Genomic DNA, 25,653 nt, shown 5'->3' with positions numbered 1-25,653 from the left:
TGGTACAACATTTTATTTAAAAATAGCAACATTTCCACAGTGCTGGGCTTTAGGCGGTTTCTTTTTTTAGAGACGATTTCACCTGCTTTACACAGCCCTTTCAAAGGGCACAGAGAAAAGCAACAGCGAGAGTATACAAATTTGGATACAAATGTTTCCGCCCTTCCCAACACTCAAGGGGGTTCTCCAATCTTCCGATGTTTGGTTCATTCAAGGTAAGCTTGGACCTCCACTGTTGCGTCTACAGTGACATTTGGGGTCCTCGTTTGCAGGACTGTGGTGTCCAAACGATGCCAGTTTGGTACCTAAGACAGACAAATAGGCTGTAAGTGACTAAATACAATAACACAATTCGAAAGTATCCAGTATCCATTACCTTGAGTCACATGCTGAGAAGCTTCTGATCCCTTGGGTTCTGTTGACGATGAGGAGGAAGACGCACCATTTTGTACAACAGCACATTATGAAGTGAGCCTCCTCTTGGCATCTTCTGCTTTATTGGGGCTAAAGAAACCTATCTTTTTTTAAATCTAGGATCGAGCAGTGTTGCCAGTGACATCACGCTCATTGATTGCAGCGTGTATAGCTTCTCCCTTAACTGTCTCCTGTCGCCATTGTTTTGCTCTCTGGAGTTTGGACACATCCCATTTCTTCCTCCAGTGTGTGTGGTGTAGCATAGAAAAAAGGTGACATAAGTTCTTCTTTGACTCTTGCCAAATTTGCAGCAGTATGTGCCTCAGGGAAATGCAGCACCCCTAAAACAGAATGCAAAGAGGTGCTTGCATCTATACAATGGCATGTCACAGACAGATATGCACCAGTGTTGTTAGTCCACATATCTGATGTTAGACTAACAGCAGATGCCTTCGACACAATGGCTTTGGCTTTCTCCTTGGCTTCCTTATATATTTCCTCCACCTAGCTTTCAAAGCCTAAAGGAAAGAAGAGAACACTCTTGGAATGGCAAATATGGGAAAATAGGGAAAATGCTTCATGTGCTCATATATGCACCTGCCTAGTGGGGAGAACATAGGTAGGGTTGAAAGCTTTAACAAGCTTTCTGAACCCTTTATCCTCCAGAATAGTGAAGGGCTGGTAATCCTCAATCACCATATTGACCAAGGCCTCATCCACATCATTATTCTTTGCTGATGACAAAAACAAATGCAGTATTCAATTAAAGATGTCATTAATTACTCACATTTCAAATATAAATGAATGTTGTCTAATACAAACGAACCATGTCATTTTGTGTTTATATGCTGTCTTATCATTGCATCCTAAAATGGCTTACCTGAGCTTGGTCCACCTTGGTTGGTCTCCTTGTTATCATCCAGGGCTCAATAATGCCTCAGCATAGATGAGGTGTTATTGTTGTATCCAAGTTCTTTTGAACACAACAGGCACTTCACCTTTTTAAAATACCAGAAATTAGAAGAAATACAATAGAACCGTGTTGTCTGTGTTGTCCCATTAATTTACAGTATATTACAATAGTTATTATTACTATATGCATACCTTATTAGGAAAGATCTGCTCAAAATGTTCCCAGACAGGGGAAAATCTCCTCTTTCTTGCTGGTTCCATCGCAAAAAAAGAAGCTTGATTACTTTGCAAACAAATGCGCAATAAAGTCCCAAGTGCACACAATGTTATTGGGGAATGCATTGCGTTTCGCTGCCCCTTATATTTCGAATTGCGCACGTGAATCAGTCACGTGGTTTGGCCGGCTCCCGAGGCTTCGAGCGTCATCACATACGTCATCAATACACGCCTCGATACGTGCTTCACAAAAATCTTCCTGGATTTCTCGACACATGCTTCGAAGCCTCGACACAAAAGGACACATCACTACTGTTTGGACTTGTACTTGTATAGCGCTTTTCTAGTTTTCCTACCACTCAAAGCGCTTTATCACGACATTACATTACATTCTACACTTAACTCCCCTTTTCCGACCGGTTAATCCCGCCTCCCCTCTACTCCTCCAATCACAGGCACGCCCCCTCGACCAGCATGCACGGTGCCACACTGTGATTGACAGCCACGTCACAGGGTCGCTACAGTGGTATGAAGGCTCAATACTCCCCTCTGCCTGTGGGTACGCAGCGTAATTAATAGGCAGATTTGCTGAGGCGACAATTTAAAAAAGTGAGATTAAGAGATAGGTACAGTACATGCATAAAAGTCTAATGGAGAAATTTTTGAAAAGAAAACTAGGTCCTGATCAAGATCCCCCCACACTTGATCCAGATGATGAGCCCAGTACAAGTGGGTGTCAAAAGAAGGCTAAAACGGTGAGCTCAAGACAGTACAGTGATGAGTATCTGTCATTTGGATTTTCCTTCACTGGGGTTCCCGCCGCACCGAGTCCGTTGTGCGTTGTGTGTGGGGAAAAGCTAGCTAACAGTGCCATGGTAAATTTAATAAAACACAACAAATAGAACACGCGTTTCCCTGATTTCTTAGAGTATATTATGCTCATGCTGAAACTATGTTTGGGTTTGATTTGCATATCATTTCCTGTTGTTGGTGTGCCGTGAGATTTTTTCTGTGTCTTAAGTGTGCCTTGACGCATAAAAAGTTGAAAAACACTGCATTAAACCATGAGTCCAAACTCAGAACAACAAGAATCAAGCGAGTACAATAAAGTTAAACTACAAAGTGCTATCGGTAAGAGCCATTTAAGTGCTACTAAAGTGTTAAACTACAAAGTGCTATCGGTAAGAGCCATTTAAGTGCTACCAAAGTGTTACTACGGCGCTACCTTCCCTATTCAAGGTATAGTCGAAAAAGATGTGTTTTTAGTTTGCGACGGAAGGTGTAGAGACTTTCTGCTGTCCTGATGTCAATGGGGAGCTTATTCCACCAATGAGGAGCCAGCACAGTAAACAGTTGTGACTTCATAGAGTTTTTAGCTCGTAGTGACGGAACTACGAGCCGATTGGCAGAAGCCGAGCGAAGTGAACAAGGTGGGGTGTACGGTTTGACCATGTCCTGGATGTAGACCAGACCCGATCTGTTTGCAGCACGGTACGCAAGTACCAATGTTTTGAAGCGGATGCGGGCGGCCACCGGTAACCAGTAAAGGTGGCGGAGTAGTGTGGGTAAATTTCGGGAGGTTGAAGACCAGTCGAGCAGCTGCATTCTGGATGAGCTGCAGCGGTCGAATGGCATTAGCAGGTAGACCTGCCAGGAGGGAGTTACAGTAGTCTATCCGTGAGATGACCAGAGCTTGGACCAGAACCTGTGCCGCCTTCTGAGTGAGAAGAGGTCGTATTCTCCTGATGTTGTACAGCATGTACCTACAGGAGCGTGTTGTTGCGGTAATGTTGGCAGTCAGGGAGAGTTGACTGTCGAGTGTCACACCGAGGTTCCTGGCAGTCGGAGTCGGAGCCAACACTGAGTTGTTGAAGTTAATAGTCAGGTCGTGGGTGGGAGATCCTTTTCCTGGAAGGAAGAGAAGTTCAGTCTTGTCTGGGTTAATTTTCAGGTGGTGTGCGGACATCCAAGCGAATGACAGAGCCGGGAGAGTTGGTGTACAGAGAGAAGAGGACCAAGGACTGAGCCCTGGTGGACCCCAGTAGTTAGAGGACAAGGCTCAGACACAGATCCTCTCCAGGTTACCCGGTAAGTGCGGTGGGTGAGGTAGGATGAGAAGAGTGAGAGCGCGGTGCCTGAGATACCCAGGTCCTGGAGGGAGGAAATAAGGATCTGGTGGTTCAATGTGTCAAAGGCAGCAGAAAGGTCTAGAAGGATAAGGACAGATGAGAGAGAGGCTGCTCTAGCAGTGTGAAGCTGCTCAGAGACAGCAAGGAGGGCAGTCTCTGTTGAGTTGCCTGCCTTGAATCCAGGTGGGGGTCTAGAAGGTTGTTACTGTGGAGATAGGTGGAGACTTGGTTAAAGATAGCTCGCTCTAGAGTTTTGGAAAGGAAGGGGAGGAGAGAGACAGGTCTGTAGTTATTGACTTCAGATGGGTCGAGAGTGGGTTTCTCTTGCCTCCTTCAGAGAGTTAGGGAAACAGCCGGTTGAGAGGGAGGTGTTCATAAAATGGGTGAGAAAGGGAAGAAGGTCGGGAGCAATAGACTGGAGAATGTGAGATGGGATGGGGTCAAGGGGGCAGGTGGTTGGGCGAGCAGAGGTTACCAAGGTAAGAACTTGATTGGGAGACAGGGGGATAAAAGAGGAAAACGAGGGGGAAGAAGATGAAGTTAATGTAAGTGTAGTCATAGAAGATAGATTAGTGAATGAGGAGCGTATGTCGTCTATCTTTTTTGTGAAGTAGTCAACAAAGTGGCTTGGTAGAAGGGTGGAGGGAGGGGGGGAGCAGGGGGGGGGTCAAGGAGGTTGGAAAAAAGAGAGAAGAGCTTTTTGGGGTTAGACAAAGAGGATTCGATTCTGGATTGGTAGAACAGACTTTTGGCTGCAGAGATCGAGGCAGAGAAGGAGGAAAGAAGAGAGTGATAGGCGAGCAGATCGTCGGCGTGTTTGGATTTTCGCCATTTCCTTTCCGATGCTCGCATAGTGGCTCTCTCGGCGCACACTGGTTCGGACAGCTACGGAGCCGGAGAGGACATGCGGACCTTTCGAGTCGTAAGAGGACAGAGAGAATCAAGAGAGGACGACAGAGTAGAGAGGAGAGTGTCAGTGGCAGAGTTAGGCTGCATGAGTGTGAAGGAGTCAGTTGAAGACAGAACAGACGAGGCCAGAGAGGAGGGTGAGAGGGTGCGGATGTTGCGACGGACAGGTGCAAATCCGTTGTGGGAGGGTTGTCAGTTCCAAAGAGTGGGAGAGAGTAAGAGATGAAGAAGTGGTCAGAGACATGAAGTGGAGTTACAGTGAGGTCAGATGTAGAGCAATTTCTGGTGAAAATATAGTCAAGGTGGTTGCACAAGCCCCAACCTGGTTATACACCTGAGTTGGCGATAATTAGTTACAGCTGTGATGAGCCCGCCCACAGGTCGTTGAAGGAATTGCCCACTTATCGATCGATACTGGTATGAGTCGGCACTCAGGCAGGGGATACCTTTCCACCAGTGAAGTCTCAGTTTGCTAGAATGTGAAATTCTGTGCCAAACTGATTAAGGAGAAAGGTCTGTTTTACCTCAAGGTAGAAAGTAGAATATAGTTTAGTCCCTAGTAGATTTGGATTACAGAGCAAATACTTAAATCCTAGCTGGTTTGGTTGACTTTTCAGTCACTTGTGTAAAAAAGCACGAAATCCCACCTCAAAATGTTCAAATTATAAAGACAGTACAGACTAGCATTCTAGTATACCCACATATACAATACAGCAGATACAGTAGTAATATAGCAGAGAAACCTCTTTAAAGAATATACATGACATCATTCACCGATTCACACCCATTCATAGGTGCGCTAAGGTTCCACCTGCACATAGTAGGCTTGTAGGCTCAGCTACGAGAGCAATTTTGGGGTTAAGTGTCTTGCCCAAGGACACATCGACATGACAAACGCTGATCCTCTGATTGAAGGAGGACCCTGCTCACCACTGAGCCACAGTCGCTGTTTGGACTTCTCCGCCTTGCCTCTGCCCCCGGTAAACGACTCCCCGACCAAAGAGATTCTTGCCTTGCCTCTGCCCCAGTAAATCGCCATAGCCTTCCGACCCCGACCATGAGAATAGCCTCTGGTTTATGACTGCCTTCTTCCATGATGGCTTGGCGTTCGACCGAGTGAACTTCCCTACAATAATTGGAGACTGCCTCCCTTTTTGTGTTTCTGCCTGAATGCACATTGCTCAAACGATTCAGTGTCGTACTGCGCACCTGGGTCCTTATCTCACCTGTTACATATAAGACGCATTTACAACCACTTTACAAAAATCCCAAACCCACGACTTTCTTTATTACATAATTGCTCATCAACTACAATACATTCACAAATGGACAAATCCCAATCAATCTGATAACTCCTGGACAGACGTAGAACAAACATTGTAGAAAGACGTCCGTATTTCAGACTTACTATTCAGAAGCCGCTCCATCAAACACCATCCATGTTTACAAAAAACTTACCATAGCTACATCTCTGACAGCCCGGTGGAAATTCCACCAAATAAATAACAATCGCACCTAATAAACAAATTCACATTGTAAACATCTTTCATTATAGACAAGTAAAGGTATCACACATCCATCCATCCATCCATTATCACCCGCTTATCCGGGGTCGGGTCGCGGTGGCAGCAGGTTCAGCAGGCCGACCCAGGCTTCCCTCTCACCCGCAGCACTTTCCAGCTCATTCTGGGGGATCCCGAGGCGTTCCAAGGCCAGCCGGGAGATATAATCCCTCCAGCGTGTCCTCGGTCTTCCCCGGGGCCTCCTACCAGTTGGACGTGCCCGGAAAACCTCTAATGGGAGGCGTCCCGAACACCTCAGCTGACTCCTTTCGACACGAAGGAGCAGCGACTCGACTCCAAGCTCCCCCCTGATGTCCGAGCTCCTTACCCTATCTCTAAGGCTGAGCCCGGCCACCCTACGGAGGAAGCTCATTTCGGCCGCTTGTATCCGAGATCTCGTTCTTTCGGTCACGACCCAGAGTTCGTGACCATAGGTGAGGGTTGGAACGTAGACAGACCAGTAAATGGAGAGCTTTGCCTTCCGGCTCAGCTCCCTCTTCACCAAGACGGACCGGTACAGCGCCTGTTTTACTGCTGCAGCCGCACCGATCCGCCTGTCGATCTCCCGCTCCACCTTACCCTCACTCGTGAACAAGACCCCGAGATACTTGAACTCCTTCGCTTGGGGTAGGCAGTTTGGCCCCACCTGGAGGGAGCAATCCGCCGGTTTCCGGCAGAGCACCATGGCCTCAGATTTGGAGGTGCTAACTCTCATCCCTGCTGCTTCGCACTCGGCTGCAAAACGCCCCAGTGAATGCTGGAGGTCACGGTCCGAGGAGGCAAACAGGACCACATCATCCGCAAACAGCAGAGAGGCGATCCCGAGACTCCCGAACCGGATCCTCTCCGCCCCCTGGCTGCGCCTAGATATCCTGTCCATGAAGGTCACGAACAGGACCGGTGATAAAGGGCAGCCCTGGCGGAGGCCAACACCCACCGGGAACGTGTCTGACTTACTACCGAGGAGACGAACACAGCTCCTACTGCAGGCGTACAGAGACCGGATGGCCCGTGCCAACGGGTCCGGCACCCCATACTCCCGCAGCACCCCCCACAAAAACCCCTGAGGGACCCGGTCGAAAGCCTTCTCCAGGTCTACAAAGCTCATGTAAACTGGTTAGGCAAACTCCCAGGACCCCTCCAGTAATCTTGCGAGGGTAAAGAGCTGGTCCACTGTTCCACGACCGGGACGGAATCCGCACTGTTCGTCCTGAATCTGAGGTTCGACAAGCGGTCGGAGCCTCCTCTCCAGCACCCTGGCATAAGCTTTTCCCGGGAGGCTGAGCAGTGTGATACCACGATAGTTCGAGCACACTCTCCGGTCCCCCTTCTTGAAGATGGGAACCACCACCCCGGTCTGCCAGTCCATGGGCACTGTTCCCGACCCCCATGCGACACTGAAAAGGCGTGTCAACCAAGACAGCCCAACAATGTCCAGCGCTTTCAGCATCTCAGGGCGGATCTCATCCACCCCTGGCGCCTTGCCACCAAGGAGCTTTTTGACTACCTTAGCGACCTCTGCCAGGGATATGGGTGAATCCACCCCAAAGTCTTCCGGCGCTGCCCCCTCTCCGGGGGACATGTTGGCCGGGTTTAGGAGTTCCTCAAAGTGCTCTTTCCACCGCCCGACGATGTCCCCAGTCCGGGTCAGCAGTTCCCCCCCCCTGCTGAGAACAGCCTGGGGTAGACCCTGCTTTCCCTTCCTGAGCCGTCGGATGGTTTGCCAGAACTTCCTTGAGGCCAACCGAAAGTCCTTCTCCATGGCCTCCCCGAACTCCTCCCATGCCCGAGTTTTAGCCTCCGCGACCATCGTCGCTGCAGCCCTTTTGGCCCGCCGGTACCCGTCAGCTGCTTCAGGAGACCCCTGGGCCAGCCAGGCCCGAAAGGCCTCCTTCTTCAGTTTGACGGCTACCCTCACCCCCGGTGTCCACCACCGGGTTCTAGGGTTGCCGCCACGACAGGCACCGATGACCTTCCGGCCACAGCCCCGAGCAGCCGCGTCCACAATAGAGGCTTTGAACAAGGTCCACTCGGATTCCATGTCCCCAGCCTCCCTCGGGATTTGTGAGAAGTTCTTCCGGAGGTGGGAGTTGAAGACCTCCCGGACAGGATCCTCTGCCAGACGTTCCCAGTTCACCCTCACTACACGTTTGGGCTTGCCAGGTCTCTCTAGCCGAGTCCCCCGCCATCTGATCCAACTCACCACCAGGTGGTGATCAGTTGACAGCTCTGCTCCTCTCTTCACCCGAGTGTCCAAGACATACGGCCGCAGATCAGATGATACGATTACAAAGTCGATCATTGATCTCCGGCCTAAGGTGTTCTGGTACCAGGTACACTTATGAGCCACCTTATGTTCGAACATGGTGTTCGTTATGGACAAACTGTGGCTAGCACAGAAGTCCAACAACAAAACACCATTCGGGTTCAGATCGGGTAAGCCGTTCCTCCCAATCACGCCCCGCCAGGTTTCTCTGTCATTGCCCACGTGAGCGTTGAAGTCTCCCAGGAGAACTATGGAGTCGGCAGGCGGCGCCCTTTCCAGGACCCCTCCCACCGACTCCAAGAAGGCCGGATACTCCGAAATGCTGTTCGGTGCATAAGCACAAACAACAGTCAGAGCCTTACTCCCCGCAACCCGTAGGCGCAGGGAGGCGACCCTCTCGTTCCCCGGGGAAAACTCCAACACAGCGGCGCTCAGCCGGGGGCTCGTGAGTATCCCCACTCCCGCCCGGCGCCTCTCACCCTGGGCAACTCCAGAAAAGGACAAAGTCCAACCCTTCTCCAGGAGCTTGGTTCCAGAGCCCATGCTGTGCGTGGAGGTGAGCCCAACTATATCTAGCTGGTACGCTCCACCTCCTGCACCAGCTCCGGCTCTTTCCCCGCTAGTGAGGTGACGTTCCACGTCCCTAGAGCTAGTCTATGCCGCCGGCGATCGGCCCGCCCAGGTCTCCCGCCTGGCCCGCCACCCGGTCTACATAGCCCCCGACCCCGATAATTCTCCCTGCGGGTGGTGGGTCCACAGGGTGACTGCTGCTCCATGGTGTTTTTTCGGGCTGAGCCCGACCAGGCCCCATGGGCGAAAGCCCGGCCACCCCCCCGGTTTCCCTTGTCCGGGCAAGGTAGCTTCAGTCCGTGGGCTACTTATCATCAGGGTTTATTGAATCACACATCTCAAACACATCTCCCATAAAAACACATCTTATTTTCTTATTTGACCCAGAAGCACGGGATTGGGGAGAATCACGTCTTCGAACATCTACAGATAAGATCCTTTATTTAAGATTAATTCAATCAACTCTTTTCTTCCTCCACTAACGTCAGAGCTGTTTAACAACACTAAAAGAAAAAAATGACTATCCAAAATCTACAAGATAATCTCTGCACCGAACAATCCCTTAATTAAAAGAAATGGGAACAAGATATACGAATTCTGTACCCAAATCTGTAATAACAACTTTTCTACATTTTCAAACATGCAACTCATACAATATTATTCATATATTACAATACACAGAGGAAATAATGTTTAAAATGGGATTAATAAAATCTGAAATGCGTCCTTACTGCAAACAAAGTACAAACAAAATCAGTATTACACTTTGGGAAAATCTACTATTATGGTAAATGTACTTCTATAGCACTTTTCTAGTCTTCCGACAACTCAAAGCTGTGGCTAAGGTGCCACCTGCCCATCACGAGTAGCTAACATTCATACAACATTCATACAACGTAGGCAGAGCAACAGGAGCAATTTGGGGTTAAGTGTCTTGTCCAAAGACACATCGACATGGGCGAGCGGAGCCGGGCATCGAACTGCGATCCTCTCCTTGGAATCTATTTGTCAAAACCCTTAACCCTTAAATTTCACACAGTTTCACTCAACTCTTTTTGCCTGTCCACAATCCACAATAAAGACACACCATGATCCCCACATATTCCTTATTTTACATACAACAAACATACACACAATCATAGCCCCCCCCCCCCCCCCCCCCCTCTAATATATCCTTACTCTTTATTAATTATATTTGTATTATTACTGATATTTGTATTATCTATCTTCTCACTCTCTCTCTAAACTCCGTGTGAACCTTTTATGATGATTTTTAATTTATATGTATTTTCTTTTTTCTATTCAATTCAGTTTATTTTTTATAGCCCAAAATTACAAATTTGCCTCGGAGGGCTTTACAATCTGTACACATACAACATCCCTGTCCCAAGACCTCACATAGGATCAGGAAAAACCCTTTCACTGGGGAAAAAGGGAAGAACCCTTCAGGAGAGCAACAGAGGTGGCACTTTCCAGCGGTATGCGATACATTACGGTGAGCGTGCCTGTGAGGGGTGGGCGTGAGCAGCGAGCAGCAGGCTGGACTCGCAGCCTGACGTGCCAGCAGAAAGCACGGCATGCAACGCTGTGACGCAGTTTCCTGAACCACGATGACGGTAACAGACCAGCATCGATGTTTCTTAATGCTCATTTATTGCTCAGCTCTTTCAGGCTGTTTGTGTGCTCGCTCTCCTGCAGCAGAATGCGTGACAGCGCTCTTTAACCTGCCGTGTTCTGCTGCAGGAACGCGTGCACACGCAGCCCCGAGGGTACAAAGCGTTACAGCGGTCTTTACTGTAATTTATAATTCATAATACTCGGCGGGCCGGATCAAAACGCCCAACGGACCGGATCCGGCCCGCGGGCCATAGTTTGCCCACCCTTGGTATAGAGTCATCAACTCTATACTGAATTGACCTCCCATCTCTGGAGACATGCCCGTCTTTGTTTGTTTTGTTTGTGGCCAGGTTTACTGGATAACAAGGTAAAATGAGAATCTCCTAAAGCTCACATGATTTCTCTGCGTTATCTTTGACCAGGACTTGTCCTTTAACTCCCACATTAAGCGAATCTCAAGGACTGCATTTTTTCATCTACGTAACATTTCAAAAATCAGGCCCATCTTGTCCCAAAAAGATGCAGAAAAGCTGGTTCACGCGTTTGTTACTTCCAGACTAGATTGCTGCAATTTACTGCAAATCCAGAATGCTGCAGTTCGTGTACTCACAAAAACTAAGAAAAGAGATCACATTACTCCTGTATTAGCTGCTCTGCACTGGCTCCCTGTAAAATCAAGAATCACATTTAAAATTCTTCTCCTCACCTACAAAGCCTTGATTGGTGATGCACCATCATATCTTAAGGAGCTTGTAGTACCATATTGCCCCACTAGAGAGCTGCGCTCACTAAATGTGGAGCTACTCGTGGTTCCTAGAGTTCTAAAAAGTAAGATGGGAGCCAGAGCCTTCAGTTATCAAGCTCCTCTTTTATGGAACCAGCTTCCACTTTCAGTCCGGGAGGCAGACACAGTCACCTCATTTAAGAACAGACTTAAGACTTTCCTCTTTAATAGTGGTTATAGTTAGGGCTGAATCAGGTTTGCCCTGGTCGAGGCCCTTGATATGCTGTTATAGGCTTATAGGCTGCTGGGGGATGTTTTAGGATACACTGAGCACCTATCTCCTCTTCTCTCTCTCCTTATGGATGAATTTACATCTCTCCATTGCACCTTATTAACTCTGCTTCCTCCCCGGAGTCATTGTGACTTCACGTCTCATAGGGTCCATTGGACCTGGTGGTGTCTGATGCCTGGTGAGCCGGCCTCCCGCGTTGGCCCTGCTGATGCGCCCCGCCCCCCCTCCTCTCTACCTCCTTCTGTTTCATGGATTGGAGTTCCATTCATACATTGTCATATTCATGTAATGTGTTTATGTAACTTTGTAATGCTGTTCATTCTGTACACATGACATCTATTGCATCTGTCCATCCGGGGAGAGGGATCCTCCTCTGTTGCTCTCCTGAAGGTTTCTTCCCTTTTTTCCCTGTGAAAGGTTATTTTTGGGGAGTTTTTCCTGATCCGATGTATCTCAAAGCGTCTAAACAAAAGACATTGGAAATTGTAAATAGTTCCATTTCAAGGAGTTTTTCTCTTTTTTTACTGTAAGGCACCTTCTTACAAGTCAAACAGGTAAGCTGAAATTATTTTAATTCAGTAAATGCATAGCCTATTTACACATGTATGAACTATAAGTATATGATTAAAATATAGTGAAGCAACATGATAAGGTGTTTCAGTTAAAATAAGGTATTGCATTAATTACAGTAAATGCATATGAAGTAAAAACTGTACATTCATGTTGTCCAGGCAGGGAGGAAGAGAGAAAAGGGAAGAGAAAGCCTAAAGACAAAGCAACAGGTTAGTTTGTCCGTCAGTGAATTGGTCTACACGTTCACAGAGCTATATTTTATTTATGATAATATACTGTATCTAATTACACAAGGCCATTTTAGGACCTAGGTAAAATAACTGTTTAGGGAAAACTGCTTTTAATGCTGGCATACTAAACATTTGTTGTTACTTTGTAGATATTACAATACATTTGGCAATGATAGCAATGCTTTTGGACTTTAAAAGCAGTGTATATGGTTTGGCACGGGCATATTTTGAGTTCTGATATTGGGCTGGTTTTTGGGCTGGTTTTATTGGCCATTGGGCTGGTGTTGGGCTGGTTTTGTCACACAGACCTGGCAACCCTGCCCGGCAGATGTAGTGAGCTGTCCGGGATGTGCACACCAAGCCAGGTTTCAGTGAAGGGCGGCAGATCTGCTAAAGTCCGTGTTTGCTTTGTTTAGGAGCAGCAGCTCATCAATCTTGTTCACCAGAGAGAGGACGTTCGCCAGGTGAATGGACGGGAGCGCATTTCGGAATCCCCGCTGACCCATTTTAACTAGCGCTCCTGCGTGCTTTTCCCAGAATATCTGTAAAGCTTTCCGGTTCAATGAAAAGCGGTGAAAAAGTTTGACCAGTGGATTGACGGAAGTTTAAAAGTTCCTCCCTGCTAAATGTGATCAGAGAGGGAAAGCTGGAAACGAGACAAACAAACAAAAACAGAAAAAGTACGACAGAGCGCAGTACCGAGGCAGCCATCTGCAGCGCCATCTTGATCGTCAAGATTGTTGTCATCTAAATAAAAAATTGTGTGTGCAGGGACTTTCTGTGGTTATTAAACCACTTGTTTCAGCTCATTTCTCCTCTCTGTTAACATCATCATGGGCAGTAAATTCATGTTAGGATTCTGATCATATTGGGCTCTACTGTTTATTTTTCTGTGCCTTTTTTAATTTTTTGAGTTTGCTCAAAAGATCTGCGCATTGTCTCGTAGTGGCACTTCACATCACTGCTTTTAATATTGCTGAACATGAGTAGAATATCCAAATTTATTAAAAAAGTCAGTCCGAGAGGACCCTATTGAAATTGCTAGGATTCTTATTATTCGTATTCCGCTTTTTATTTTAGAACATTGGGCGCATATTGGGGGTACTTTCCATACCCCAAAACTCACCAAATTTGACAAACTTGTCAGGCTTGGTGAAAATAGACGTAGGATATGGACGTCAAATTTGGGTATTAAAACATTTATCTCTAGCGCCCCCTCAAAGTTTGAACGTCGACTCCTCTCACCCAGAATGGCCAATTGACTTAAAATGATTCACACATCTCCACCTGCTCTACAAAAAAGCTTCTCAGACCCTTAAGCTCCGCCCACTTAGATTTTCCGCCATTTTGAATTTTGTAAAAAACACATAATTGGCCATTCCTCCTACACGCTGGGTCAGATTCATACAAAACTTTTTTATCTATCATAATTGAAGCTAGATCACCTATATATCAAAAGTGTTTTGATATCTTATTGTGGTAAGGATATATGGTCCAATGAACCTCTTAGGGGGCGTGTCTTGTTTTTCAATGCTCATAACTTCAACACTATTGGGACTAATCACTCGAAACTTGCAGTAAATGTGCACATTTTGGCGTTTTTCGCTTGTTTTTGTTTAAGATTTCCTCCCACAAAACTTATCCGATCGACTAATCTTGTTCAAGGATTATCTAAAGGCCTTAAAGATGTATAGTGACGAGAATGGTGAGTTTTCACCAAACTTTACTTGACATTATGTGGACTCCAATAAACACCCACTATCTGTGTTTTGTTATGTTAAAGACTGTTGATTTAACTGATTCAATCCTTCCAAAAATAATCATGCATGATGCCAGTCAAGGCCTGAACACATTTACTTGAACACAAATTCGAATTTGTCATAGGAACACCTACTAAAAAAGAAAATGACAAGTTTTAGACCATAATGTATTCTACTTAGACCATAATGTTATCTACTTAGGCGGTAAAGGCATCAAGATTTTCATCAGATCGGTGGTGCAACATGATTACTTTTTTTTAACATTTAATTTACATGACGTGGTCTAGACTTCACTTAGAGAGACAGGATGCATGTATATGTTCATATTGCCACAACGCCACCTACTGGCCTGAGGATATCGCCAAGCCTATTTTTACTCAGTCAAAGCGCCACCTACTTGCTCAAGTGGACTTGCTCGAATCTGCCCCAAACTTGTCCTGCTTGTTACAAGTCACGGCCTGAGGATATTGACAAGCCTATTTTTACAGTCAAAGCGCTACCTACTGGCTCAACTGGACTTGCTTGAATCTTCCCCAAACTTGTCATGCATGATAACAGTCACAGCCTGAGGATATGGACAAGCTTATTTTCACAGTCGAAACGCCACCTACTGGCTCAACTGGACTTGCTCGAATCTGCGCCAAACTTGTCATGCTTGTTACAAGTCACGGCCTGAGGATATCGACTTTTCACTCACTCAAAGTGCCACCTACTGGCCAAAGTAAATAAGCCTAAAAAGCATCGGATTCACATGTAATTTACACAACATGGTCTAAACTTCACGTAGAGACACATGATGCATGTATATGTTCACATTCTCATAGCGCCACCTACTGGCTCAAGTAGACTTGCTCGAATCTGCCCCAAACTTGTCATGCTTGTTACAAATCATGGCCTGAGGATATTGACAAGCCTATTTTTACAGTCAAAGCGCTACCTACTGGCTCAACTGGACTTGCTTGAATCTTCCCCAAACTTGTCATGCATGATAACAGTCACAGCCTGAGGATATGGACAAGCTTATTTTCACAGTCGAAACGCCACCTACTGGCTCAACTGGACTTGCTCGAATCTGCGCCAAACTTGTCATGCTTGTTACAAGTCACGGCCTGAGGATATCGACTTTTCACTCACTCAAAGTGCCACCTACTGGCCAAAGTAAATAAGCCTAAAAATCATCGGATTCACATGTAATTTACACAACAATGTCTAAACTTCACGTAGAGACACGTGATGCATGTATATCCTCACACTCATAGCGCCACCTACTGGCTAAACTAGACTTGCTCAAATCTGCCCCAAACTGGTCATGCTTGTTACAAGTCACAGCCTGAGGCTATCAATAAGCCTTTTTTCAGACAGTCGAAATGCCACCTACTGGCTCAACTGGATTTCCCTGACTGTTACTCCGTAGATGTTTCCCTGGCAATAAACTAGTTCCCCCTTCTACTCCCTGGTCTGCGTTTGGGTCTGCCACCACATATCGTAACATATCTAGCTATACTATATACACAACGCTAAATGTGTACAAAAGAAATACAGCTGTCAGGGAGTCAGAACGGTTGAACTGGTGCCTCACACACAAACCACATTTAAAGGGGATGATGAACTGCACATTGACAGGTGCCAAAAAAACAACTTCCATTTTCATGGCGAATGGTGTTCTTTGCCGTCGCGCCCTACACACAATTTTTTTTAAATCCTTTGATAACTTTTGACTACTAAGGTCTCAAGATCACATTGCCCGACTTTGGAATGAATCGGGTTTAAGCTCTAGGAGGAGTTCGCCGTTTTACAACTCCCCAAAACGTGAGGAACAGTTTAAAAATGTGCCACTAGGTATAGCTATGACTTGAATTCAAAATTATTATATGGATGTCTTCAGGGTCAGTATGTCATGCCATATGAAAAATATGGAGCAGATTAGATTATGTATGGCCGAGTATTATGTATGGCCGAGTTATAACAACTTACATTTTCATGGCAAATGGCGTTTCTTTGAAATAGAACCCTACTCACATAGTTTTTAATTTTTTTAATCCTTTGATACCTTTTCATGGCTAAGGTCTCTAGAACACATAGCCAGATTTTGGAATGAATCGGGTTTAAGTTTTAGGAGAAGTTCGCAGTTTTACAACGTCCAAAAAAGTGAAAAGACGCCAAAAATGGCGATATTGAGCAATTTACTGCAGCGCCCCCTAATCTTCAAATATTATGAAAGAAATAGGGAATGTTAAGGGACTCAATGTGGACATATGCTAGCAATTTGGAATGGATAGGCCAAGTCATTTGGAAGTTATGTGTCTTTAAATATGAGGCCGCACCCCTTAAAAGCTAATTGGCCCATATCTTCTGAACGCAATGAGATATCAACAATCTTTTCACAAGATTTGATGACATTGAACCAATAATGAACCACATACATTTTTGTATCAGTCGGACCAAGTGTTTAGGAGAAATTGGAAAAAACGTGTTTTTTACAAAATTCAAAATGGCGGAAAATCTAAGTAGGCGCATTTTATGGCCACCATTTACTTTTTTGTAGAGCAGATCCAAGTGGAAATGTGTATCAAATTTCAAGTCAATCGGTCATTGTTAGCAAAAACCGTGGGCTTTTTGCCACAAGGGGGCGCTATAGAGAAAATTATTTATACTAAAATGCGAGACCTCCAAATTATCACATTTTTCGCCAGTCCTGATATGCATGTCAAATTTAAGAGCGTTTGGGATATGATAAAGGACCCAAAAACGATTTAATTGCTAGAGAATAATAATCTTTACAAAAACAATAGGTTCCTCTACGACAAAGTCGTCACGAGGACCCTAATTAAAGCTGCAAGCAGCGATATGCAGGTCCTCGTTCCTCCTCCACGTCGGGGGGTACTGGCCGGACGCCGGCTCAAGCGGCCCGGGAATGTCTGCGACCGTCGGAGTAAGCATCTTTGAGTTAGCCGTTTTTTCCTGCACGGAGCGATGCTGGAAATTATACTGTACTGCAAACAGTCCACCGCTTGCTGTATCCACCGTATGGCCCAAGACAACATGCATCAACATAATACATTTGAAGGGGATCTGATCAATTCCCTTCATCGGGAGTTCAGTAACATAGTGGCTTGAAATACACAAAGAATTACTGGAAAAATCACACAAACTGACTTCCGGTACCGTTTAGAGCATGGTTCCAAGAGACTTTCTTTTCAGTTTACATGTTTTACATATGCCTACCAAGTTTCATTAATGTAGGTGAAGCGTAGCGCCGGGGCTGCTTAAATTAATGTTTGTAGGGGGCGCTATCGAGCCATATTGCCATTCTGAAGCATTACAATCGTATCAGGTAACTACATCTTTGACTTTAAATGTGTGTGCTAAGTTTAGTTATGTTTCGAGCATCTTACATTGGTTTATTCGGTCAAGGCAAAGGATCAGACTTCGCCGCTCAAACTTCGCAGATGCTCCAACTCGCCGCCCTTCAACGAGTCCATACTAGGGATCTGATTAATCTGTGAGAAGGGTATAAAAGTAGAAAACCTGTAACTTACTGTTGCCACTAGGTGGCGCTATGACTAGAATGCAAAATTATCATATGGATGTCTTCAGGGTCAGTATGTCATGACATATGAGGAATATGGAGCAGATTACATAATATATGTCCGAGTTAAAAAAACTTCAATTTTCATGGCGAATGGTGTTCTTTGCCATTGCGCCCTATGCACATAGTTTTATATTTTTAAAATCCTATGCTCTAGGAGGAGTTCGCTGTTTTACAACACCCAAAAACGTGAAAAAACATGAAAAAAGGCTAAAAATGGCGATATTGAGCGATTGACTGCAGTGCCCCCTAATCTTCAAATATTATGAAACAATTAGGGAACTTTAAGGGACTCAATGTGGACATATGCTAGCAATTTGGTATTGATAGGCCAAGTCATTTGGAAGTTATGTGTCTTTAAATATGAGGCCACACCCTTAAAGTTCATTGGTCCATATCTTCTGAACGCAATGACATATCAACAATCTAGAATGATATTTAACCAAAAAATGAACCACATACATTTTCATAAACATCGGACCAAGCGTTTAGGAGAAAACGGAAAAACGTGTTTTTTACAAAATTCAAAATGGCGGAAAAACATGTTCATTGCCGGAGAAGAATAATAATAATAATCCCACGAAAAACAATAGGTTCCAAGGACCCTAATAACACTTTGAAGTACAACAATGTTTCATGAAAAAAAAAAAATCAACAATCTCCCACAAATCTCAAGTCCTCCTCTTCAGATGGTCCTTACGTGTCCAGTTTCATTCTACATCCCCCTCTTTATTGCACATCACATTCCTGAGCGTGTCCCTTCTACCAGCTTCACTGATCATTATCTGACTTTCTACCTCCAAATCACATCCTACATTCAAATGATTCTATTTGCTATACTCTCCTAGTACATTCAATGTTACTTCTTTAATACAATTGCATACATTCAGTGTTACTACTTTTTAAATACCTAATAGCTGCCACTAAACGCTATTTAGACTTTGTTTTTCTCACAGCAGTTTCTTTATGACAGTAAATGGGCAGACCCAGTCACCATTGTCTCTCTACATCGAAATGGTTACAATCCTTGTCTTTGGATTGGCTGGATATCACCGACATGTTTGCTGCACTATACTTCACTCCGGTGTAGTAACCCAATGTGAGATATTCAAATGACTTAACTGTAAAGCAAAAAACATGTTACAACAATCACTTACAATGGTGACTGGGTCCGCCCACTTACTGTCAAAAAGACAAAGTACTCGCGAGCTAGCAGGTTAAAAAGAGAGCAAAAGAGGGACTTTTGCTCGGGGAGTGATGTAAAAGCGCTCGTCAAAGTAAATCACACTCGCAGAGATCTCATTTGCGCTTGGATTCTCTGTGGGGAGACAGCTGCCCTCCACTGACCACTGAAGATGACATTTTATAGTGCAAACCTCGAAAGCAGGTAAAGGATGCACTTCAAGCTGCTGCATCTGGCCCCCTACACAATCTACAGGAGATTGGGTTGTGGAAAAGAACCTCCAATGTAAAAACAGGATATCACTGAGGTGGAATGGGCCATATCAGATTCTGCTGGTTGCAGAGGGAGCTACGTGGATACACACGAGCCACATGTACAAAGATGATGCCTTCCCAAGGACCAGTACTGTGGTACCCATTCAGACACCCAGGGTGTAGCCCCAGAAGATGATTATGTTGTATCCTATTCTTATCACTCATTATGATTCAATTTACCTTCTCTCAGGACTTTCGTGCACCCTTTTGTTCAAACGCACAAAATGACAGCGGCCCAGAGCCAAAGACAGAGCTACAAATAAGGCGATCAACGACAAAGTTGTTCAGCACAAAATTTTTTGATTAATGTTAATACTTGGATTGGAGAATTACTAAAAATAAATAGTTAAGAGTTGTGGGATCACTGCTCAAAGCAAAACACTTATCTGTATCTCTGTCAACCCACATGACATTTCAGTGAGGAGCAGATGACACGTACATCCTTCAGCTAAAAGGTATGTAACTTTAATATTGCAGTCTTGTTTTGTGGAGACCATTGATCTCTGTACGATCTGAGTCCATTGGCAAATGCTATGATAAACAAAAGACAACTTGGTTCTTAATCTTGATTTCAGATTTCCACTCCACACATTACATGGTCAAGAACTTGCTTTATAATTGTCAAACAGATCATAACTCCATGTTTGCTAAATTACATGTTTGGCATTTCTGGTAAATAGTCAAGAGGAAAGTTTTTTTTTGAAGACTGCTAGGAATAAGTAAATGGTATCCCAAACCCAAAATGATGAAGGATATAGTAGAAACTGGGGCAAATGAGGTTAAGATTTACAAAACCACTTTCTGTGATAGACCTAGAAACAGGAAAACAAGGGTTACAAAAAAAATTTCTCTCGTCATAATGCTGTCACGTAAATCTGCTTTTTTTTTGGCATTGATTAAAATATTTGCAAATGATTTAAATTATCTTCACATAGGAGGATCACCTCAAGTCAGAATAGCAAAGCTCAGTTTTAGGGCATGTACAATAAACCTCTCCCTTCAGATTACTGTTAATTATAGAATCTGATGTCACACGGCCCACACTTATTATCACAATACCTTATCAAATTCATCAAACAGATGTTAAGGGGAAGTGGAATTCATGAACAGAATATTTGGACTTCATTAGTGTCCCATACTGTGAATGTAATGAAATAAATATGGCCATGTGACGATACAGGTGAAATGCCTCATCACAGGGATGGACAGGCCCTATGGAAACTGAGAACATGGACAGACTAGAAGACATAAGTGAGAGCTGTTCAAGTGGCAAGTATAAACATTGGGGTCAGCAGCACAGATTTGCAATACATGGTTGAATAACAAACTTGGATCTTGGGGAGCAATGTTGGTTCAAATATTGATCCCCGTTTAGTGATATTTGGTATTGTGTTATATGTTGGTCAAGTGAAACAATGTTAAACTTGAATACGTACAGATTGAAAATGTTAGACACAAGCTGAAAGTTGAGGCATATGTTTTTATACCATGAGTGAATATTTAGAAAATGTTGCTTAATGAACACACTAAGGGGCGAAATCATGAAAGCATTGTGTGCTTTTGAAGCAGATAGTGGTTCAGATTATGTGTTGTGGTGCTATCTAAAGCCAGAATCCATATGGGAAAATGCTTGTCAGCGTGGTAATGCAATCTTTGTATTAAAGATGTTGATGTATGTTACTTAGTGAAACTATTGTCATTGTTGCATCCTGTTAAACCTACAGTATATGAGATTGCAAGTATTCTCACCTACCTTATCCGATATCTGGCCTCCAAAGGTGACCCATGTGCCTGCACAAAAATGAAAGGTAATGCTTTAGATTACAGCCTGCAACATACATCGTAATTACTCCAGAGTTATATTATCATTTATTGTACTCACCAGTAGAGTATGTAACAATACATATGTGGTACTGGGGAACAAAATATGAAGTTATGACATGATGAGCAAATTATTCAGGCTCTTACAAAGACCTTATAGTCGTATTTAACTACTGGGTACCTATTTTATTCCTACAGGGTATGTATGATTTACTTTTGTGAAGAATTTAAATATTATTTATATTTTCTTAAGTACAGTACACATTCTATTACTATAATAGGGTCCTGTGTGACCATAAAACTGAGCAATACAATAACTTTAGGGCACATCTGTTTACTTCGGAACAAAGTTAAATATTTCCAAGCATACGGTTGGCCAAATAGTTTATGATTTTTGTCAGATCTATTACTGTGTGTGCAAAACCAGATGTGAAATGATGTTGTGATCAGAATAATAATAATTTTAATTAGTTTCGGTTTCTATGGTATTATTGCAGGGTAGAATATGACCATTACACAAATTACCACATGCTTTGGTAATGATTACTGCCCACAAACCCTGTTAAAAGCGCTCCTAGCGATTGCGGTTGTGTAATGAGTTTACATGTTGGAGGGTCAAGACAAATAACTCTGTTTGGATTATGCGATATCAAATGAATGAAACTGCCAGTTGTCAGACATCTGATTTCTCCTGAACGCATCATCACTCTTCTGGTAAGCGTATTGAATCCCTTCCGGTTGCCTGTTTAGCAGCTAGCGGTGGCTTCCTTCTCTCCCGCTCCCTCTTGCTCAGAGTGTCACATGTATAGCTATTCCTCTGCCTCCCTTAATGATAACTGTACATGCAGCAAGTGTAGTTCATTTGCTGGGTTGGAGGCAGTTGTCAGTGGGTTAGATGCACGGCTCTGCACCATCGCAGCAGAGACATTAGCTACGTTAGTTAGCCCACCCATAGCCGGTACGGACCAACCAGATTCAGCTTCTGCTAGCTTTTCCCTAGCAGCCCCTGCGCAGCTGGAAGGCTGGGTAACTGTTCAAAGGAATAGTAAGTCAAAACAGAATTCCACTGTGCACCACCAACCTCTTCACGTTTCTAACTGGTTTTCCCCACATGGCGACACACCCGCTGAGAAACACACTTTGGTTAACGGCAGCTCCATAGTCAGAAAGGTGTACATAGTGATGCCAGGGACCATAGTCAAATGCATTTCAGGGGGCCAGAGCGGGCAACGTTGAATCTTGTTTAAAACTGCCTGCTAAAGATAAACGTAAATACAGTAAAATTGTAATACACGCCGGCAGCAATGACTCCCGACTACGCCGATCAGAGGTCACTAAAATGAATGCCAGGACAATGTTGGACTCCGTAGTTTTCTCTGGTTGTCGAGGTGGTGCCCAGCAAACAGTATGGGCTACGTAGATAACTGGCAGACTTTCTGGGGAAAACCTGATCTGATGAGGAGAGACGGCATTAATCCCACTTTGGATTGAGCGGGTCTCATTTCTGCAAATCGACTTAATCCATGACAACCCAGGGTTCAGATCAGGAAGCAGAAACAGAGTTGTAGCCTTACACTCTTCTCTGCACTTCCATTCGAGCAGTTACCCACCCTTAACCTTAACTCTATAGAGACTGTGTCTGTCCCACGGCCACTTAAATTAATTAAATCAAAAGTAACCAGAAGAGGAGTCATACAAAATAACCTCATAAAGGTTAACACCACTACTGCAACAGCGCAACAAAACAGGAGAATTAAATGTGGACTCTTAAATATTAGATCTGTCATCTAAAGCAGTATTAATAAATGATTTAATATTAGACAATCACATTGATTTATTGTGTCTTACTGAAACCTGGCTGAGTCATGAAGAATATGTCAGCCTAAATGAATCAACTTCTCCAAGTCATAATAATACTCAGATTCCTCAAGGCACCGGCCGAAGAGGTGGAGTAGCAGCCATCTTTGACTCAAGCCTATTAATAAATCCTAAAGCTAAATTAAACTACAACTCATTGGAAAGCCTTGTTCTTAGTCGTTCGCATCCACCCTGGAAAACATTACAGCCAATTATATTTGTTAGTTTATATCTGAATTTTCAGAGTTTCTATCAAGTTTAGGAGATTGTAATATTCATGTGGATGTTGATTGCCTTAGTGCTGCATTTATCTCATTGTTGGACTCGATTGGCTTCTGTCAGAGAAACCACTCACTGCTTTGGCCACACCCTCGACCTTGCTCTTCTAGACCTCATAACTTTTGAGTTTATACTACCGGAATGTACCCCGTTAGTCAAAAGTTTCTACACCAGATGTCTAACTGACAGTGCTGTAGCTAAATTTAAAGAAGTGATTCCTTCTGACAGCACTGGTGAAAATCACAAATAACCTCCTAATTGCATCAGATAAAGGACTCATCTCTGTACTTGTTTTGTTAGACCTTAGTGCTGCGTTCGACAACATTGATCATGACATCATGGATCAGTCGATTGGCATTTCAGGTACTGCACTAAGTTGGTTTAAATACTATTTATCAGATCGATCTCAATTCTTGTAATTAAAAGTTGTCAATCTTGTTGTTTCGTATAAGTTTACAAAATTTCAACAAACCTTCGTCAGATTTCGACAAAGCAGCCCTCCCAGTAGGTTTGACATAGAAATACAAAACTTGGTAGGCGTATGTAACACATGTTAACTTAAAAATAACTCTCTTGAGACCATGCTCTAAACTTTACCAATTGTCAACCATTTTGAGTTTTGTGTAATTCTTCCGTTCGTTTTTGTGTATTTCTGGCCTCTATACATTACTGATCTCCTGATGAAGGGAATTTATCAGATCCAATTCAAATGTATTATGTTGATGCATGTTGTCTCGTGCCATACAGCAAGTGGTGGACTGTTTGCAGTATAGTATAATTTCCAGCATCGCTCCATGTAGGGAAAAAACGTCTAACTCCGACGGTCGAAAGACATTCTCAGCCGCGTGAGCCGGCACCCCGACATGCGTGGAGGAACGAGGACCCGCACATTGCTGCTTGGAGCTTTAATTAGGGTCCGAGCGACTGACTAAGTCAGTCCGAGAGGACCCTATTGAAATTGCTAGGGTTTTATTATTTGGGTCCAAGCGACTGACGAAGTCAGTCCGAGAGGACCCTATTGAATTTGTTAGGGGTATTATTAGGGTCAGGACTAACTAACATTCACACGCATTCATACACCGTAGGCACAGCTACATGAGCAATTTTGGGGTTAAGTGTCTTGCCAAAGGTCACATCGACTGGGCTAGCGGAGCCAGGGATCGATGTGCTGATCTTCTGATTGAAGAACGACCCTGTCAGTCGCCATGTATTTACTCCAAATGGTAAACATTTTTTTAGGTATGCCATGTAAAGGCCTTTATGGCAAATTTTACAGAAACAGGATCAGGAAGACGACTTTTACAGTAGCGGGTGCGACTGCCCAAACTTGCTTTGTTCAATTCAGTACATTTTTATATAGCCCAAAATTACAAATTTGCCTCAGATGGCTTTACAATCTGTACACATACGACATCCTCTGTCCCAGGACTCGAGGAACTGCACCAGGGGGACCGGACAGTTGCGGATTATGCCCTGGAGTTTTGTACGAGAGCACGCCATAGCGACTGGAACGAAGCAGCCCAGTGTGAGGTGCTCTTGACTGGATTAGTTGATTATCTTAAGGATGAACTGATCTCTTTCGATTTGTCTGCCAACTTGGATAGCTTAGTAGAACTGACTTCCCGAGTGGACAGACGCATCCAGATCGTCACGTTTTCACCCAGCGTCAAGCTTCTCCAGCAGCTACCAATTCAATTAAATTTCAATTCAGTTTATTTTGTATAGCCCAATATCACAAATTACAAATTAGCCTCAGAGGGCTTTACAATCTGTACACATACGACATCCCTGTCCCAGGACCTCACATCGAATCAGGAAAAACTCCCCAAAAATAACCTTTGACAGGGAAAAAAGGGAAGAAACCTTCAGGAAAGCAACAGAGGAGGATCCCTCTCCCCGGATGGACAGAAGCAATATATGTCATGTGTACAGAATGAACAGCGTTTACAAAGTTACATAAACACATTACATGAATATGACAATGTATGAATGGAACTCCAATCCATGAAACAGAAGGAGGTAGAGAGGAGGGGGCGGGGCATCAGCAGGGCCAACGCGGGAGGCCGGCTCACCAGGCATCAGACACCTCCAGGTCCAATGGACCCTATGAGACGTGAAGTCACAACGACTCCGGGCAGGAAGCAGAGTTAATAACCAGCATCACTCCGGGTCCTCAACCAGGGGAGGTTGAACCCATGGTCTCCCACTGTCCAACAAACACACCACCGTCCTAACAGTGGTAGATCGGTTCAGCAAGATGGCCCACTTCGTGCCCTTGCCCAAGCTCCCCTCGGCCAAGGAGACTGCTGAGCTGGTTCTGCTGCACGTCTTCCGCCTTCACGGACGTAGTCTCTGACCGGGGTCCTCAGTTCACGTCAGTCTTCTGGAGGGAGTTCTGCACACTGATCGGGGCCACAGCCAGCCTGTCATCTGGAT

General features: G+C 44.5%; 1 protein-coding gene across 1 annotated transcript in view; it reads right to left on the bottom strand.

Annotated features, from left to right (window-relative positions):
• Positions 1 to 25,653, bottom strand: part of LOC117733181 (voltage-gated potassium channel subunit beta-2-like) — a 120,848-nt gene that overhangs the window by 80,008 nt on the left and 15,187 nt on the right. The window contains exon 3 of the mRNA XM_034536608.1: positions 21,014 to 21,051. Coding sequence (XP_034392499.1) covers positions 21,014 to 21,051 — 38 coding nt within the window. The remainder of the gene's footprint in view (positions 1 to 21,013; positions 21,052 to 25,653) is intronic.

This window comes from Cyclopterus lumpus, chromosome 7 (assembly GCF_009769545.1).
Source record: "Cyclopterus lumpus isolate fCycLum1 chromosome 7, fCycLum1.pri, whole genome shotgun sequence".
NCBI classification, from domain to species: Eukaryota; Metazoa; Chordata; class Actinopteri; order Perciformes; family Cyclopteridae; genus Cyclopterus; species Cyclopterus lumpus.
Note: the sequence above shows the minus strand (reverse complement) of the source record. Positions and strands in the feature narration are given on the sequence as shown.